The sequence below is a fragment of the Dunckerocampus dactyliophorus genome, chromosome 1 (genome assembly GCF_027744805.1).
Source record: "Dunckerocampus dactyliophorus isolate RoL2022-P2 chromosome 1, RoL_Ddac_1.1, whole genome shotgun sequence".
Classification (NCBI taxonomy): domain Eukaryota; kingdom Metazoa; phylum Chordata; class Actinopteri; order Syngnathiformes; family Syngnathidae; genus Dunckerocampus; species Dunckerocampus dactyliophorus.
This window is the reverse complement of record NC_072819.1, coordinates 5,977,063-5,996,978: the sequence shown is the minus strand read 5'-3', so window position 1 is coordinate 5,996,978 and position 19,916 is coordinate 5,977,063. Positions and strand designations below refer to the sequence as shown.

At 35.0% G+C, this 19,916-nt stretch overlaps 1 protein-coding gene across 4 annotated transcripts in view; it reads left to right on the top strand.

Annotated features, from left to right (window-relative positions):
* Nucleotides 1-19,879, top strand: part of nfatc2a (nuclear factor of activated T cells 2a) — a 37,593-nt gene extending 17,714 nt beyond the window's left edge. For 2 of the 4 annotated variants that reach the window (XM_054784885.1, XM_054784914.1), the window contains 4 exons: nucleotides 4,278-4,333; nucleotides 7,303-7,435; nucleotides 7,559-8,170; nucleotides 17,095-19,879. In XM_054784885.1, coding sequence (XP_054640860.1) covers nucleotides 4,278-4,333; nucleotides 7,303-7,435; nucleotides 7,559-8,170; nucleotides 17,095-17,150 — 857 coding nt within the window. In that variant the 3' untranslated portion in view covers nucleotides 17,151-19,879. Of the gene's footprint in view, nucleotides 1-4,277; nucleotides 4,334-7,302; nucleotides 7,436-7,558; nucleotides 8,177-13,094; nucleotides 13,902-17,094 lie in introns of those variants that run through there. The other 2 variants (XM_054784905.1, XM_054784895.1) reach the window with 2 other exon arrangements.
* The last annotated feature ends 37 nt before the right edge of the window (nucleotides 19,880-19,916 follow it).

Sequence of the window (19,916 nt, the reverse complement as noted above, 5' to 3'; positions counted from 1 at the left end):
ATTAGACTCGTCTTTCATCAGAAAAAATGTTTGTTTTTACATTTTTCCGTTTTTTAGTAATCAGCAGTAGAACATACTGTTAGTAAGTTTCAGGAAAATATCAGTACCCAACAAGAAAAGGGAGAAAAAACACTTTTTGTGAAAAGATTTCTCCCGTCACAACTTTAGGAAGCCCACGTACGGCAACTTGTCGTTTCTCCACTGGTAATCATCCACTGCTGCCCAGTACGTCTTTTGCTTGAAAATGGCAGCCAGAGAAGACGTTACTTTTTGTTTTCCGGGGAGCTAAAGACCTACCTCACAGCCACGGTGGGGGGAGGGTGGCGGGCGGGGGGGTAATTATAGCCCCACCAGGATTCAATGTTTCATTTTAAAAGCCCCTGGAATGAGCAGAATAGGAGCCATTTTTTAAAATCTCCACTGCTGAGCATGTTACGTCAGTTAAAAGGTGCATTTTTCCTCCACGGCGTGTATTACGTCACGCCACAGTAACACACGCTAGGACAGACACGGAAAAGGAAATCTTTGGGGAAAAAGGGATTGCCGGTGTTTTGGAGACTTTGGTGTACTGCGTGACACGTCGTGGTGCTCTGCCAAATCCTTCCCAAACGGGGGAGACATCTGCCAGCCCGTGCGATCCCCGGGAACAACCGCCGCCTCCTTCTGATTTCCACTTCCTCGCATAATCACGTCCAGACGGGCCAAGACAAGTCGGGGTCTCCCTGAGTTGCAAGGAAAGCGGTGCCAAGAGAGCAGTCATGGAGTGGAAGCGGAGAGAGTTGATGGTAGAAGGTTGGCAACACGTGTGGAATACCACCCCCAAACGCTTTTTTTCCCCCAGCTGACTCAATCAAGCCGTGTGTTTTTAATTAGCATGCTGACAAGAGGCTTCCCCGCCTCCAGCGACATACGCAATTGTTTTCGCGGCAGCACGTGTCGAGTCATGTGTTCGCCTTTCACCTTTTCGTGCTTGCTGCTTTTTCCTCACTTAACAGTCGCAGTGCGATGCCGCATGACGTCTGCTGCGGTACACTCAGGCCTGCAGGGGGCAGCGTTTGACGCACGCTAGCTAAAGTTTGTCATAAACGTCAGCAGTGTTTCTTTCCCACATGGCTGAAGGGCGGGGGGCCGCAATCATCAAATTTGCATAATTGGCCATGACTCATTTTCAAAACTGAGTCAAAAAACATGAAAGTCTCTTCCTTCTTCTGTTGCTTTTTTGTCTGTTTCTTTTTTTTGTTTTTTCTTCACGTCACAAACAAGACAGAGCCGCCTCCATGAACCAGGAAGTGGCCAGTGAGTAACCAAAGAAACACAAATACGGCTCTCCACCATGTTGCGTCTTTTTTTTTTTTATGTCACAAACAAGACAGAGCCACCTCCATGAACCAGGAAGTGGCCAGTGAGCTACCAAAGGAACACAAATTTGGCACTCCACTGTGTTGCTTCTTCTCTTTTTTATGTCACAAACAAGATGGAGCCACCTCCATGAACCAGGAAGTGGCCAGCAAGCTACCAAAGGAACACAAATGTGGCGCTCCAGCATGTTGTTTTTTTTTTTTTTATACTAAACAGTTTGGCCTTGGAGGAGGTCATGGAATATATTTAGGAGCATCTAAAAAGGGGTCCCTTTCCTACTTTTGCAAACTTTTCTTATGCTTCAACTCTTCTTCTGCATTAGCAGTGTCCAAACGCCATTCTAAAAATATCATTTAACAAGAAAAGTAAAAATATTATGAGGGAAAAAATGTAATTTTAGTAGCATTAAATTGAAATATTAAAGAATTTTTTTTTCTTAAATTGTAATATTATGAGAAACAAACAAAACAGCAAATAAAGTTGCCGTTTTTGGAAAATTAGGTTGCGGAAAAAGTTGTAATATTATGAAAATAAATATTATGAGAATAAAGTCGTAATTACGAGAAGAAAATGTACAAGAAGAAAGTTTAAATAATTTGAATAAAGTCATAATTACGAAGAGAAAATTTACAAGAAAATTTACAAGATCCAGTTGGAAAATAAATTAAAGCAGCAGCAGCTCTAATTTTATGAGAACAAAGTCAAAATATGGGAATAAAGTCATCATTAGAAGAGGAAAATTTACTGTCATTTCCAGTGTATAAGCCGTTATCTTTTCTGAAACGTTGAACCGTTGCGGCTTATACAGCAGTGCGGCTAATTAATGGCCAAGTTCTAATCTCGTGACATCTCCTTTACTTCAAAACTACTACTAATTGTTTAAATACAGTGCACGAGTCAGTTAGGAAACGGTAGCTCTTTCTTTGGCAAGAGTTGTCAGTGACTCAGTAACCTAATGCTTGTCAACACATTGGAAATCGCAGGAGGTCATTACTCAATATACTGTAACAGTATATCAATATAAAATGAAAAAAAACAACTCTTTTGAAGTTTTCCTGTAATACATTGCATCTGAGCACCGCATTCATTGGAGCACTGCAGTGACGTCAACCTCCCTCTGGGCTCAGGGCTCCTCTGGCTCCCTCTGGTAGGCAGCGGCAGCATTGCAGTACCTATCTATCCATTTTCTATGCTGCTTGACCTCCAATGAAATGTTTTACTTAGCATGCATTATGTGAAAACTCATATTGGTACATGTTTGTATATTTATTAGGTATACCTTTTGAGTGTTAAGTTGCTGTGTGATGAGTTTAGTGTTCGTTCTAAGATGACACTGTGAGTCAGACTGTTATGGTGAGTAATGGCCTCCTGCAATTTCGAACGGGTTGACAAGCGCTCCATGGTGCTCACGGACATGTGCGGCTTATATCCCAGTGCAGCTTATATATGTACAAATTGTTTTTCCTCTAAATTTAGTGGGTGCGGCTTACACACTGGAATTTAAGGTACAAGAAGAAAGTTGAAATTGTTGGGGAAAAAAACAAAAAAAAAGTCATAATATTATGAGGAAAAATAATGTCTGTTTACTAGCATACAGTTGAAATATTAAAGAAAAAATATGTTGTTTTTTTAAAGCTGTAATATTACGAGGAATAAACAAAACTAAATAAATTAGTCATTTTTGGGAAATTAGGTTGTGTAAAAAGCATATTATAAAAATAAAGTCAAAATATTATGAGAATAAAGTCATAATTACAAGAAGAAAATTTACAAGAAGAAATTTGAAATGGGTACAAAATTTTAAAAAAAATGCTAAAAAACCCTATAATTTCATGACAAGAAAGTGAAAATATTATGGGAATAAAGTCATAATATTAGAAAAAAGTCATAATATGACAAGAAGAAAATTGACAAGAAGAAAGTTCAATAGTTATGTCACTATAGATAGATTTTTTTAAACAGCAGAAATGGAAAAAACAGCTGTAATTTCACAAGAATAAAGTCCAACTATTTAGAGAAAAATCTTATTCTAACAAGAAAAAGAGGACAAAACTTGTAATATTATGAGGAAAAATAATGTAATTTTACTTGCATCGAATTGAAATATTAAAAAAGTGTTATGTTAAGTGTTATGAAGTCGGAATATTATGAGCAACAAAAAAAACAAAGAATAAAGTTTACATTTTTGGAAATTTAGGTTGAGGAAAAAGTCATACATTTTATGGAAATAAAGTCAAAATATCATGGGAATAAAGGAATATTTATGAGAAGAAAATTTAGTAGAAGAAAGTTGAAACAGTGGGGGGGGAAAAAACTACAGCAGAAATGGGAAAAAAAATCTGGAATTTTATGACAATAAAGTCAAAATATTAAGAGAAAAAAAATGTATTCTAACGAGAAAAAAGGTCACAATTTCAGAATACATTTTTAGAATAAACTTGTAATATTATGCGGGAAAATTATGTCATCCTAGTAGCATAGAGTTACAATATTAAAGAAAACAAATTATTATTTTAAAGCTGTAATATTATGAGAAACAAGTTGTCATTTTCACAAACAAAATATCACAAACAAGACGGAACCGCCTGTGAGTTGCTTTCAGATGGGGGAAGAGCCCACAGCAGCACTCGCCGCTTGTCGAGAAGAGGCCTGCGATACGTGCTTTCATGTCAGAGTCGCTAAAAGTCTCTTGGCTAGACTTGGTGATTTGGTCCAGCTTGACGTCACCAATGTGGCAGTTGTGTTTGAACCAGGCCCCAGTGTCCGCCACAACATAGTGTTGAATGGTTCATGTTTCGAGTGCATATTTCTGATCAGTTCCCTGCATTATTTAACAAGACCACGCGTAGGAGCTTTGGTACATGACTGTATGTGTTGCAACGACAATAATACATGAACATCTCCTCCTCATCTCCTAGATGGGATGCAAATTTGGGAGATGGAAGCAACCGTGGACAAAGATAAGAGCCAGCCCGTAAGTTTTTCACAGCACACTCACACGCATTACACAAGGGGTGTCCTAACTTCCTATATAAACGACATCTATAAAGTCACGAAGGACTTGAAACTGGTATCATTTGCAGACGATACAACCTCAATCTGCTCTGGAGATAGCACACAGGAACTAATAAAAAAATCACAGAGGAGTTAACTATACTAAAAAGATGGGTCAAAAATGATAGACTATCCCTAAACCTAAGTAAAACTAATGCTATTTGCTAAGTGTAAAAAGGAGACACATATTCAAATACAAATTGACGGCATAGACATTGACAGCGTAAATGAAAATACATTTCTCGGGGTCGTAATAGATAACAATATGAACTGGAACTCTCACATTAAAAATATACAACATAAAGCGGCAAGAAATACCTCAATACTGAATAAAGCTAAATTTATTATACACCAAAAATCACTCCATACTCTCTACTGCTCTTTGATATTACCATATCTAACTTATTGTGTCGCAATGCACTCACTAACCGTGCTCCAAAAAAGGTCAGTTAGGATAATCCATAATGCTGCTTACAGGGAACATACAAACCCTTTATTGCTAACATCACAATTATTAAAATTTGCTGATCTGGTAAACCTTCAGACAGCTAAAATTATCCATAAAGTAAACAACAACATGTTAACCAAAAACGCAAAAAAATTCTTCTCAACAAGAGAGGAGAAATATGATCTTAGGGAAAAATTAAACCTAACACACTTACAGGTGTATGCACGAACAACACTAAAAACCTTCAGCATTTGTGTGTGTGGAATCAAGTTGTGGAACGGATTTAGTAAGGAACTGAAACAATGCACTAAAATGAGCGATTTCAAGAAACAGTCCAAGCAGTGCATAAATTACAATGCTATGTCTAACCACTCTTACATTGACTACTAACTTTTCATTTCTGGTGAGTACATCTCCATCTTGCTGGAAGTACAGTTCGTCAAAGTTAGCTTTGGTCCTGATTTGTGGTGCTACCACGTCAAAAAGCATTTCCAAATAATTGTCTCCAGTAACAGTTCCATCAAAGAGCACGGGTCCGATAACACCTTTGCTAGACAACCCTACTTTAGGCCCACCCTGTATTTCATCTCAGCTTTGTCATAGAGGTGAAAAAGCCTATTATTAATAGCAACTTCACTCTTTGCTAATTTTTTCCCATTTTTGCTGGTGTTTGTTTTAAATTTTCTAAATTATTTAACTTTCATCTTAAATAATCTTAGATTTTTTTTTATATTTTTTATTTAGTCCCGTAATATTTTGACTTTATTCCTATAATATTATAACTTTTTCCCTAACCTAATTTTCTTTAAAAATATAATAAAAAAATACAATTAAAAAATATAATAAAATATAATATTACAGGTTTATTTTTGTAAAACTGATGTTTTTTTCCTCGTTAGAATACGTTTTTTCGTCTTAATATTTTTATTTTATTCTCGTAAAATTACAGCTGTTTTTTTAATTTCTGCTTTTTTATTTTCCAAGTATTTCTTTTTGTAATATTTTGACTTTTCTCCCCAACCTATTTTTCCAAAAATGTAATTTGGATTGGTTTGTCATAATATTAAAACTTTAAACAAATGAATTTTTTCCTTTAATTTCAGGTCAGTTACTAAAATGACTTGAAATGACGTCTTACTATTACGAGTTTATTCTTTTAAAATTGAGACTTTTTTTTCTTGTTGGAATATGACTTTTTTTCTTTTTGACTTTATTCTCATAAAATTTCAACTGTCATCATATAAATTTTGTTCTCGTGACATTATGACTTTATTCCCATAATATTATAACATTTTCCCCAACCTAAATTTCCCCCCAAATTTTTTTTGTTTCTCATCATATTACGCCTTTTTGAAAAAAAAAACATATTTATTCTTTAATATTTCACCTCTATGCTACTAAAATCACATAATTTTTTCTCATAATATTACGAGTTTGTTCTCGTAAAATTGCAACTTTTTACCTGGTTAGAATACAACTTTTTTTTTTCCCATTTTTGCTGGGGGGGAGGTTCCTAACTGTTTAAACTTTTTTCTTCTTCTTGTAATATTATTATTCCCATAATATTATAACATTTTACCCAACCTAAGTTTGCAAAAATGACAAATGTTTTTTTTTTTTTGTTAAATGTCGCGGGCCCATAAAAAAAAAAACATGTCAGTCATTTTTTTCATGATTCCATAATTTTTTCCTCAGAATTGAGTGATTCCATAATTTTTTCCCTCTGATTGGTCTAAAAAAGTAACTGTTACTGACTACCACATCTTTTTTTCTTGATTTCTTTTAGTGTTTCTTAAAGCCAGAAAGTTGCCATTTGAAATGACTTTAGTTTTGTGTCATGTCTGTGATCTGCTTTTTTTCTACAAATTTAAACAACTGAATGAACATCCTCCAAGACTGGTGATTCCATCATTTTTGCCAGGGGTTGTACTAGCACTTGCACTCGATTTATCAGCCATCATAACGGATAACAAACGTCTCTGTAAAGTATCGAATGGGGTACAAACAGCGTGCTCCGAGATGTTATCAGTGACCAGTGCAGACGAACTGAGAAAGATCACGCGAGAGGGATGCTGCTAGCCACCATTTGTAGCGGCGAAATGGCGCGCAATACAAAAATAGCGCCTTTGCATTTCGAAAAAATGTAAATGGCAAAATATGGCAATTTTCGAAAAAAATCATGAAAAAAATAGACCAGTCGGCTTGTGTTCGTATCTACAAGTGTTCGCACGTCGGATGTTCGTTAGTATGGGACTTAGTGTAGATGGAAATTTAAAAAAAAAAAACAGTTATTTTTGGAAAACTAGCTTGTGTAAAAAGTTATACTGCCACAACTAAGTCAAAATATTATAAGAAAGCATATAATGGCCCCCAAGCTGCACTTTGGACACCCCTGTGTCACACGATGAATCATGGAGTCATGGAAATGTCGTATCTCGAAGAGCATGCTGTTTGTGGAGGTGCCGTCCTACCGTGACACGTCCATCTGCCGTCCCGCCAAGGTGACCTTCTGCGTGGTGAACGGGAAGCGGAAGCGCAGTCAACCTCAGCACTTCACCTACACGCCGCTGCCATGTAAGCTCCACGCAAGGACACGTTATTAGACAAATGCTCCATGACTTATGGACAATTTCTTGCTAAGTCCCGCCCACATTTTGCTCAACTGAGTTTTTCACGTGACTGTATGTCTTTGTTCAGCACCGTCCATCAAGACCGAGCCCTTAGACGAGTATGAATCCGACCACATGAGCTTCGCCCTGCCCCCCGTCATGGGCGTCCCCCCTCATTCCTACTACCACAGCACACGGGGCGTCATGCAACCGGATCACGGCCTGGTTTCCGGCATGGCGTCCTGCCAGCGCCTCAGCTCCAGCTTCCCCAACCAGAGCCCTGCCATTGTCTTCTCCCGCGGGGGGAAGAGCCTGAGCGGCAGCCCCGGCGCCTATCAGCAGACCGGGCCCCTGATCCCCGACCCACACCGCTCTGTCCTGGTCCACACGGGGTCCCCGGCGCAACCCCCCATGGGGACAGGCCAGCACCCTTCCATCATCCAGTTTTCCCCCACCAACCCCCACCAAGTGCAGCAAGATAACTATTGCGAAGGCTACTCCCCGCCGGGGCCTCGCTCGTCCACGCCCCCTCTCGCGGCCGGCAACCCCCCTCAGCAGTACGCTACCGTGATCCAGCAGCAGACGTACGTCCACAAGGGGCAGCAGAAAGCCAGAGGAGCTCCCGGGGAGATCCCCACCAACAGACCGAGGAGGGTGACGGTGAAGGAGGAGAACCTGGACCAGGCCTACCTCGATGATGGTGAGTGTAAGTTCATGTTTTTACTTTCACATGCTCATGTCCTTTACAAACATGATGGGGTGGCGATACTGCAAATGTTCTCATCGATGCCATGTTTATAAATACAGATTAACTTTCTCCCGTCACGTCTTTTTGTGGGGGTTTTTTACAAATATTTTTTATTTTTTAATGTTTTTTATGCCACAAATAAGACGGAGATGAGGGCGGGGCCCACTGCAGCACCGGCTGCTCATTGAAAAGAGCCACACGTGCTTTCATGTCAGAGCACGGGTGCCCAAAGTGCAGCCTGCGGGCCATTTGCGGCTCATGGCTGTTTTTTTTTTTTTTAATTGGCCTGTGGCACATTTAAAAAATGTAATTTAACCAAAAAAAAATTAAAGAAAAAAATAAAAATTAGTAAAAATGGAAAAAGTAATTTTACAAAAATAAAGTAAAAATATTACAAGAAAAACGAAAACGTCGTAATTGTACGAGAATAATGGCATAATATTATGAGGAAAGAATAACCTAATTTTAGTTGCTGAAAGTTGAAATATTATAAGAAAACATGTTTTTTTAAAAGTTGGAATATGAGAAACAAATGTTTTTTTGCAAATTAGGTTGAGGAAAAGGTTGAGGAAAACAACAGCAAAAATGGGGGAAAACGATGATATGAAGATAATAGGCTGTGGGGCGCCACAAATGAATGACAGGATGGCAATACTGCATGTGAAAATAAATGGAAGGGAAGTGAAAAACATCAATGTCGTCATGCTAGTATGGATCCGATACCGGTCCTACCCTTAGTATGAATGCTATGGATAATTGGATGGATCCACCCTCCCCTGGTATTTACAAAATATGGAGCTCATTCTTTTGCACGTGGGCGTGTCAGTTAGCCTCTGATAGAGTTACAACTTCCTTGTTTTGACAGCAAAGCTTCTCCCAAACAATGTTGGAGGTTCTCCTCTTGCCGAGGGAGGGTGGGGGTATAACAGTGTGTCTTTCCAGACACATGTTGGCTGTGTTATGATGCCAGAAGCGCTTCCATGGCAACCATTGTCAGAGAGTGGAAGGAACGGAGCTGCCTGGGAGAGCTGGGGAAAGCCTCTCTTTGTTTGTTGTAGTTGGCCCGAGCCTCTCCTTGGCCTCACGCCCCTTAAAGCCCCCCCTAACCCCCCCGATCCTGCAAGGGGAACCCACCAGAGGATTAACCGCAGGATCTGCCAATCTGGTCTGAGGAATTCCCGCTCGCAGCTGCTCTAATCGCGGCGAGATAGCAGCCAGAGGGCAGGCGGTGGGTCGCTGGCGGGAAGAAGGAAGAAGTTGTTGTATGGAAAAAATGACTCTTGTGTTTTTTGGAGCATTTTTTCCATGAGGAAAAATCAGGACGCTCGGCCCAGCAGTCACATACACACTCTAATGATACGATACTTATTATCATTTCAATGCATTTCACGTATGCCTCCTCTGTATGGATTGCAAATACAGTAAATCCTATGAAAAAAAAAAATTAATTCTTAAATATTCCATCTAATTTAATCACCTTTATTTTTATTTGATGTTTTCTCTGAATTGGAAATTAATTCATTTCCCATAAATATTAAAATAATAATACTATTATTAATGTAATAATAATAACATATAAATACTTGTTATAACCAAAGACACAAATTCAGATAGGCCTCTCTGAGGTTACTTGCCACGTTATTATGCCTATGATAATATCTATTTTAATGCTGCAAAAATAAATACTTAACTTAACTTACTTAATATTAAAATAATATTTAATTATCAAATATTAATTACTTCGTCTAATTTGTTAATTTAATTTTATATACAGTCAAACCTGTCTGAGTGGCCACCTGTCTATAACGGCCACCTGCCTATAGCGGCCGCTGAAAAATCCCCCTGCAGAAAATGTGCGTGTTGTAGACCCTGTGTATAGCGGTCACCTGTCTCAACGCGGCCAGCAGCCACCCATTTTGTATCCCTTGGTCAATATCTGACCGCATATAGCGGCCAAAATGCCGACTCAAGCAGAAGCTTCATGCACGAAAAAGTTTTGTTTTTTAAGCAATGAAGCCGTCGTGTGTAGACTTTAATTACTGAGTCGTAGCTCAGTCACAATCATTCACAAGATCCACACAAACTGTCAGTTGTTCCACATAAAAAAAGCCGTCTTCTTACTTTGCAATGCCGCCCTGAAAAGATTCAATGACGGCCAAAACGGTAATCTTCCCACTTCGCAATGCCGTGAATAGATTCTAAAATGGCCAAAACACCTGAATAAAACATCTAAAATTTCACTTAATTGCCGACTAATTAGAGATTCGAAGCCCATTCAATACGCATTCAAAGGAGCGATGGTATTGTTAGTTTACTCCTCCTCCGCACTCTATTGTTCACGTACACACCCATTCATGACGCGTATCCTGTTAGATCCCATTCCTCAGGCTCGTTCACAAAAAGTTTTATTTCTAGCTTTTAAAATTGTGTTTAAAAAAAAAGATGGAAATTAATTTTTAAAAATATTTCTCCGCTACTTATATTTTTGTAATTTTATTACCTTCTTTGACTTAATTTTTAAAATAATTTTTAAACACAAAATTTTTAATTTTTGTGAACATGTTCATATGTGCGTGCACAAATTCAAAATGGCCGCCAACCTGTCTATAGTGGCCACCTGTCCATAGTGGCCACTTTTGCCGTTTCCCTTCAGCAGCCGCCATAGACAGGTTTGACTGTATTTTTATTGTTTTTAAATGAATGAATTTCATTTAAGTATTAAAGTAATAATAATAATAATAATATGTATACCCAAAGACACAAATTCACATAAGCTTCTCAGAGGTTACTCATCATGTTATTATGCCTAAAATAATACCTCTTTCATAAGTTTCAATAGTGCACAAATAACTTAAAAATATATCAAATAAAAATAATATTTAATTATTAAGTATAAATCACATAATGACATTTTGTTCATTTTGTTTTTATTTTATTAATTTTAAATCAATTCATTTAATTTAAATATAATAATAATATGTATAACCAAAGACACAAACTCGCATAAGCTTCTCAGAGGTTACTCAGCATGTTATCATGCCTAAAATTATATCTCTTTCGTAAGTTTTAGTGGTGCAAAAATAACTTAATAATATGGAAAATAATAATACGTCCTTATTAAGTGTAATTACTTAATCAAATTATGTTAGTTATACTTTTATTTTATACATTGTTGAATTAATTTTAAATTAATTAATTTGATTTAAATAATACTAATAATAATATCTATAAACAACAGGTTAGTATGCCTGAAATAATCTATTAGATACATTTTGATGGTGTAAAAATAACTTTAAAATCTCTGGAATTAAGTAATGATAGAAATAATGTCTCTACTGTATTCGAAAAAATGGCCTGTTAGAACTAGAGTCCCTTCATATCGAGAGTTACGACAACTGAGATTACGCCGCCATGTTGGGGCCAATTCAAGTGCGCTGCTTGCGTGCACAGCACGACAATGCATGTAAATTGCAATGTCTCTGCACAAAGGGACGCATGCAAAATGTCTGTTTTATAATTATTTGTAGATCTATATTTTCCAATGCGTAACATGGTATCATTTGACTGACTTGACTGCATGAATGAAAACATTGTTGAACTGTTATGGACATCATGCATGAAAATAAAATATAGACCAGTCGGCTTGTGTTCGTATCCGCAAGTGTTCGCTAGTCGGATGTTCGTAAGTTGGGGACCTAGTGTATACAGTGGTGTGAAAAAGTGTTTGCCCTTTCCTGATTTCTTATTTGTTTGCATGTTTGTCACACTTAAATGTTTCAGACCATCAAACAAATGTAAATATTAGTCAATGACAACACAACTGAACACGAAATGCATTTTTTAAATGAAACTTGTTATTATTAAGGGTGAAAAGAAATCCAAGCCTACATGGCCCTGTGTGAAAAAGTGATTCCACCCTTGTTAAAACATAACTTAACTGAGATTGAGATCTATCAGTCTGGAAAAGGTTATAAAGCCATTTCTAAAGCTTTGGGACTCAAGCGAACCACAGTGAGAGCCATTATCCACAAATGGCGAAAACATGGAACAGTGGTGAACCTTCCCAGGAGTGGCCGGCCAACCAAAATTACCCCAAGAGCACAGCGACGACTCATCCGAGAGGTCACAAAAGACCCCCAAACAACATCCAAAGAACTGCAGGCCTCACTTGCCTCAGTTAAGGTCAGTGTTCATGACTCCACCGTAAGAAAGACACTGGGCAAAAACGGCCTGCATGGTGAAAACCAGTGCAATGTTAAGGCTTGTCTCAATTTTGCCAGAAAACATCTTGATGATCCCCAAGACCCTTGGGAAAATACTCTGTGGTCTGACGAAACAAAAGTTGTTTGGAAGGTGTGTGTCCCATTACATCTGGCGTAAAAGTAACGCCGCATTTCAGGAAAAAAATACCAGCAGTAAAACATTTTGGTGGTAGTGTGATGGTCTGGGGTTGTTTTGCTGCTTCAGAACCTGGAAGACTTGCTGCAATAAATGGAATCATGAATTCTGCTGTCTAACAAAAAATCCCGAAGGAGGCCACCTGTTTGCGACCTCAAGCTCAAGCTCACTCAAAGATGAGTGGGCTACAGCGCTGTAAGAGACTCATTGCAAGTTATTACAAACGCTTGATTGCAGTTGTTGCTGCTAAGGGTGGCCCAACCAGTTATTAGTTATCCCTTAATAATAAAAAGTTTCATTTAAAAACTGCATTTTGTGTTCAGTTGTGTTGCCATTGACTAATATTTACATTTTTTTGATGATCTGAAACAGTGTGTGACATGTGGCGCGTGGTCATTTTTGGAGGCCACATCCTGGTATCGCTTGCGTGGCTTTTTAAAAATGAAAGTCCTACAGTATGTATGTCCCTCCCCCACAGAGAGGACTTGTGTTTTGTGGCCCACGCTCGCTTTCCCATGCTGCACGTTCAGCCTGGTTACACTTGCTGCTTGAGAGGAAAGAGGAGGCTTAGTGCAGTGGAGCAGGTGGAATGGTTGGAGATCTGCTGGAGATAAAGCACACAAGTGACAGCTTGGACACGCATTTGTCTCAGCTGACTGCCGGTCAAACACACAACAGCCTCGTCAGGCCGCCGTAGCCGACATGTGGGGCTTATGTCACTTTTTAAACATGTCCTACCAGTAATATGTGCTTATCAACACCACCACCTCATCTACATCCAACACCTCCCTCACAACGTCCTCCTACATGGGCATCATACCACCTCCCTAAATAAGCCCGCCCCATGTATACGCCAAACACTTATCAGGCCACATAGTGAAACATGAAACATTGATATTTTATATGTACGGTATGTATCCCATGTACTGTGGATATCCTAAGAAGGTGTATGTTTCATCTCAGCTTTATTATAAACAGTATGTGAAAAAGCCTATTTTTAACTATGAACCTATTATCAACTTCACTCTTCGCTCTTTTTTGGTTTGTTTTTTTACAAATTTTTTCAACTTTTTTTAGAACATTTTTATCATCGTTTTTGGGGGGTGGTATACTAAGTACTTGCTATACTAAAGTCATATAAAATTATAACAACATATTAATAGGATTAATTGTAGAAATGGTTTGGGTTCATTTGGGTAATTAGGTTCATTTGGGTTTGGGTAATTATTATCAATAATTATTTTACTTACATTTATACAGCCTTTATTGAATGTAATTCATTTTTAAAAACTATTCATGTAAATTAATACTGATTTAAATGCACTATTATTATGTAACTGTCTTGTTATTAGTTTGTTATTATTTGTATTCTTTTATTACTATGATTAATATTGTTTTATTGTTATTATTGTTATTATTATTATTTATATTGTTGTTGTTAAGTGAATTAGGAGTGACAGTACCTAATCATTATGTATTTACTGTCTAATTATACATTATTATTGTTATTATCATTAGTATTATTACTATTTGTATAATTATTATTTTATGATTATTATTTATTTATTTATTTATTATTATTATAATTATTATATTATTATAGGATTTCAAGTGTTGGGAGTGTTTTAGAAGAAGTAGAAGTGTTGGGACAGGTTTTAGGGGGGAATTATTAAAAAAAAAAGAAAAACAAGGAGGATTATTATTCGTATTTATTTATGTTATTAATTAAGTAAGAGGTTACATTCAGTTTTAATTCACATTTAATAATTTTAATTCAATAAATAATAAATATACAACACATGTGAAAAATATGTCAATAAATACATACAAGAAAAACTTAAAAAAGAATGATGAAAGATTGCGCAACTTAATTTACTTACAATTATGGATTTTTTAAAATTAAATACAATTTTAAAATAATGTCAATGAATACTAATTGAAATTATTGTTATTATATTATTATTATTTCTTTTTTATTATTATTATTTATGTTGTTATTAATTGAATTAGAATTACATTAAATTGAAAGTATTTGTTCATTGTACATTTTTTTAAGCATAGGATTAAAATGTAGAAATGTTGGGACAAGTTTGGGGGGCTTCCTGGCGGGAAAAGTACATCAATAAATAAATACAAGAAAAATAAATAAAAACAAAAAATAATATAACCTTTGACCCCATCTACCTCATCTACATCTACCTAATATAATCCTAATAATATAATCATTAAAATAAAGGATATAACTTTTGACTGCAGGTGCCTTATTTTACTTATAATTTATATAACTTTTTAAATTAAATGAATAAAAAATGATGTCAATTGATACAAATTTAAATCTATTATTATTATTGGCATTATTTTGTTATTATTTAAATTCTGTGCTGCTATTAATAATGAATGGAATACTAGCATGGAAATGTAGACCAGGTATATTGTTGCTGTGACGTGGCGTAGCATAGGGGTTCAGCAGTCGGTGGTTGCCATGGCTACAGAAAGGCGCAGACACAACATGCTGAAGTAAAAAGCTTTTTTGGCCCACTTTGGAACGCCGGCCTTCGTCATCGGACCTAATGAGTCGCCGCCGGCTCGAAGCATCTGTGTACACACACACAGATGTTATGTTTTGCCGCTTATGCTAATGCTAGTTGGTAAGTAAGGACGCCATATCAGGCCCAGCTAGCTCGTCATGGTGGTTGACGTCGAACTCGCTTGCTCGGTGAACCATGCAAAAGAATCTCACTTATTCACCTTCTCAGTCACAAGCCTTTTATTTTGAAAACGCCCTGCCAAAACCACCCCATCTCGCCATGCCGTGTGCGTCTATTTTTAGAAGCAACAAATGTTTCCATTTTCAGGCACAAACACACACACACACACACCCTTGAGCTTGCGTGTTCATGTCACCAGCAGGAAGTGATGACTTTTAACGGGTGAAGCCCGTCAATCAAACGTCTTAAAATAATGTGACAGAAATTATGTGTTTTTTATTATTTTTTTTTTATTTTCAAGGTAATTTGGCTTTTGACCCCCCAAAAAGCAAAGCTGCACAAAAAAGTCACACATTTGTTCCTCGGGAACAAAATGTCCGATTGGAAAATGCCATTTGTGAGCCCACATTTATCCTAATCATAAATAATAATAAAGTACAGACTAACATAATACGTGAATATAAATAATAAGAAAATAATAAGAAAATAAAACAAATCATAAATAATAAGAAAATAATGAAGGAAAAATAATCATAAATGAAAATAAATCATAAGAAAATAATAATAAAGTACAAATTAACATAATACATGAAAATAAATAATAAGAAAAGAATAATAACATTAAAAAACCTAAATAATAAGAACATCATGAAGGAAAAATTATCATAAATTGAAATTAATAATAAGAAAATAATAATAAAGTGAAAAATATTTACAAGAAACAAAAATAAATAAGAAAATAAAGTAAAAACAATTGTTTAAAATTAAATAAAAGGAAAACAATCAATGATAAATAATCTTAAATAAAATCAATTACAAGAAAATAGTAATAAAGTTTAAAAAAATCATACATAATAAAAATATTAAGGAAGTAAAAAAGAATTAAAAGAGATTCAAATGAATAATAAGAAAATGACAAAAAATAATAATTATAATAACTAATAGTAAAGTAATAATAAACATAAATAAAAATGAATAATTAGAAAATAATAATGTAAACATAATTACAAGAGATAATTATAAATAAGAAAGTAAAAATAATTATAAAAAATAATTGTTTAAAATTAAATAAAAAGAAAACAATCAATGATAAATAATCTTAAATAAAATCAATTACAAGAAAATAGTAATAAAGTTTAAAAAAATCATACATAATAAAAATATTAAGGAAGTAAAAAAAGAATTAAAAGAGATTCAAATGAATAATAAGAAAATGACAAAAAATAATAATTATAATAACTAATAGTAAAGTAATAATAAACTTAAATAAAAATGAATAATTAGAAAATAATAACGTAAACATAATTATTATAAGAGATAATTATAAATAAGAAAGTAAAAATAATTATAAAAAATAATTGCAAGAGATAAAAATAAATAAGAAGAAAATAATGAAGTACAAATAATTAGAATTAAAAAAATAATAAATAATAATAAAGTCAAAATATATATAATTAATAATAAAAGTAATGAAATATGTTACATACATATATTTCCATACATGAATACATCACATCATGTCATATAACAAAATCAGACGTAATTGGAGATGATTGGATTGCTGTGATTAGACGTGGCGTAATAGCGTTGATCATTACAAACACGACTAGAAATGCTACCAATCCAATAGTGCGATCATGAAGGCATTCAGAAAGCGTGCAGCTTTGCCCCCTAGTGGCTGTGAGCCATCCAAGGAGGAGTGTCATGTATGATGATGATGCTTATGATGATAGTTAAATGTGGTAAACGTGGTGTGTCTTTGCTTTGCAGTGAACGAGATCATCTGCAAGGACCTGACTGGTGTTCACGCTCGAGGGCAGTCGTAGGTCTGCCCCCGAAGCAGAGGAAGCCCCGCCCCCCACCTTCCTTGCGTATGTAGACGCCCTCTGCTGGCTATGTGCCGTTTTTTTGGTCGTCTTCTTTTTTTTTTTGAAACAACCAAAGAAGCAAGAATGAATGTGCCTTCCGTTTCGCTACGTAGCATTAGCCGTCCACCAATCATCCTGCTCTTGTTTACGTTTACGTCCATTTTATGGAAGAATATCCAAACTTTTTTTGGTCCATCATCTCAAAAAAATGACAAAAAAACATTGAAAGTGATGCCTTATAACCAAATGAACTTCACGTGCACTGTTTTTGATAACCAGAGATTTGACTTTACTTCTTTTTATATGAAATAATATTCAACAAATGTATTTTTCTTAACGTACGAGTATGATATTCAGGGCCTGTGATGCTGCAACATCATTCTTTCAAAATATAGTCTTTGTATTTCTTGGATGTGTTACTGCCTTTTTTTAGTATCATGACCGTTTCATCCCAGGGGTGTCCAAATAAGAATAACGTCGCAATTTTACCAGAATAACGTCGTAGTATTATGAGAAACAAACAAAACAACAAAGTTGCGATTTTTGGAAAATGAGGTTGGGGAAAAAGTGATAATATTATGGGAATAAAGTCCAAACATTACAAGAAGAAAATTTATAAGTAGAAAGTATAAATAATTGAAAAATTTTAAATAAAAACAGCATAAAAGGACAAAAAAAGATGCAAATTTATGAGAATAAACTCAGAATATTACCAAAAAAAAGTGACATTGTAATGAGAAAAAAGGCACAATTTTACAAGAATAAACTTGTAATATTATGAGGAAAAATAATGACATTTTAGTAGCATATTTGAAATATTGAAGACAAAATGTTTTTTTATATATTTGTAATATAATAAAATAAAGTCAAAATATTATGGGAATAAACTCATGATGTTACAAGAAGAAAGTTGAAAGAGTTGGAAAATTTAAAAAATAATAATAATAAAGTCAAAATATTACGAGAAAAAAGCATACATTTGTAATATTATGAGGAAAAATTATTCATCATAAAAAAAACATTTTTGTAGCATAGAGTTGAAATATTAAAGAAAAATATGTTTTCATAATATTTCATAAAGTTTTTGACACATTACTTAAACATAAACATAAAACAGACAAAACAAAATAAAGTTGTAATTTTTGGAAAATTAGGTTGCAGAAGAAAATTTACCAAAATAAAGTTGAAATAGGTGGGGAAAAAACGCCTGCGAAAATGGAAAAAAAAACCCAGCTGTAATGTTACAACAATAAAATCTAAATATTAAGAGTAAAAAAAGTTGCATTGTAACGAGAAAAAAGTGGCAATTTTATGAGAATAAACGTGTAACATTATGAGGAAAAATTATGTGATTTTAGTAGCATAGAGTTGAAATATTAAAGAAAAATAATGTTATTTACACAAAAAAACAAAAAGTCTTTGGAAAATTTGGCTGGGGAAAAAGTTACAATATTATGGGAATAAAGTCATAATTACAAGAAGAAAGTTGAAATATTTAGAGAAAAAATGTGTAATTTTGCGAGAATAACGTCAGATGAGTAGCATAACGTTGAAATATTAAAGAAAAAAGATGTTATTTTGTTTTTAAAATCGTAATAGTCCGACAAACAGTCAAAATTAAATAAAGCCGTAATTTTTCGGAAAATTGGGTTGCATAAAATGTTAGAAAGCTATGAAAATAAAGTCAAAATATTATGGGAATAAAGTCATAATATTATGAGAAGAATATGTATTAAAAGAAAGTTGAAATAGTTAAATAAAAACAACAAAAATTGGAAAAAAAACACTGTAACATTACAAGAATAAAGTCAAAATATTCACAGAAAAAAGTTGTATTCCAGCAAGAAAAAAAGGTGCAATTTTTTTTTTTTTTTACGTCATAATATTATGACACAAACAAAACAAAATAAAGTTGTCATTTTTGGAAAATTAGGTTGGGGAAAACAAATTAATTTTATGGGAATAACGTCATAATGCTGCGAGAAGAAAATGTATGTAGATTATTTCATTAGAAAGTTGAAATATTTGGAAAATCTATTAAAAAAAACAGCAAAATGAGTGAAGTTGCTATTAATAATAGGCTTTTTCACCTACGGTGTATGACAAAGCTGTGATGAAATACATGTAACTTCTTAGCTTACGTTACAAAATGGCAAAGTTGCATCCTTTCATTTTTCACTTTGTGGCCTTTTTTGGGGGGGTGGGTTTGGACACCCTTGGTTCAGAATATGCCAAAGCCTTGCCTATGCACAAGATAAACACAACACTTTCAGAAAGTATTCAGTTTGGTGGCTAAATAGGACTATTTTTCTACGCTCTGTGTTGTTCATTGGACATGAATTAGCATTACAACTGGTTGATGCCTCAACTGTTATAGAAAATCATTTGTTTTGGAATATGACAGTACATTGAAGGATTTGTCCCATTGAGCCACGATAGCACAACAAGTGCATCTGACATACATTGAATGTAATCTGCACGCTTTTTGTTGTTGTTGTTGTAAATATCAACCTCAAATCTTTACGCTTATATCATGCATCATATCTTTTTATTTTACGAAGGGAAGTAGGACTCACGTCTAGATAATTGTATTTTCTATGCTATGTCCTACTTACTGTTGGCCTCCTTTTAAGTTTCATGCTTTTTGTATTCTTAAAAGGTAGCAATAAAAGTATATTCTTGCTTAAGTTGTCCTTTTTGTGTCGTTATTGTGATCATTTCCGG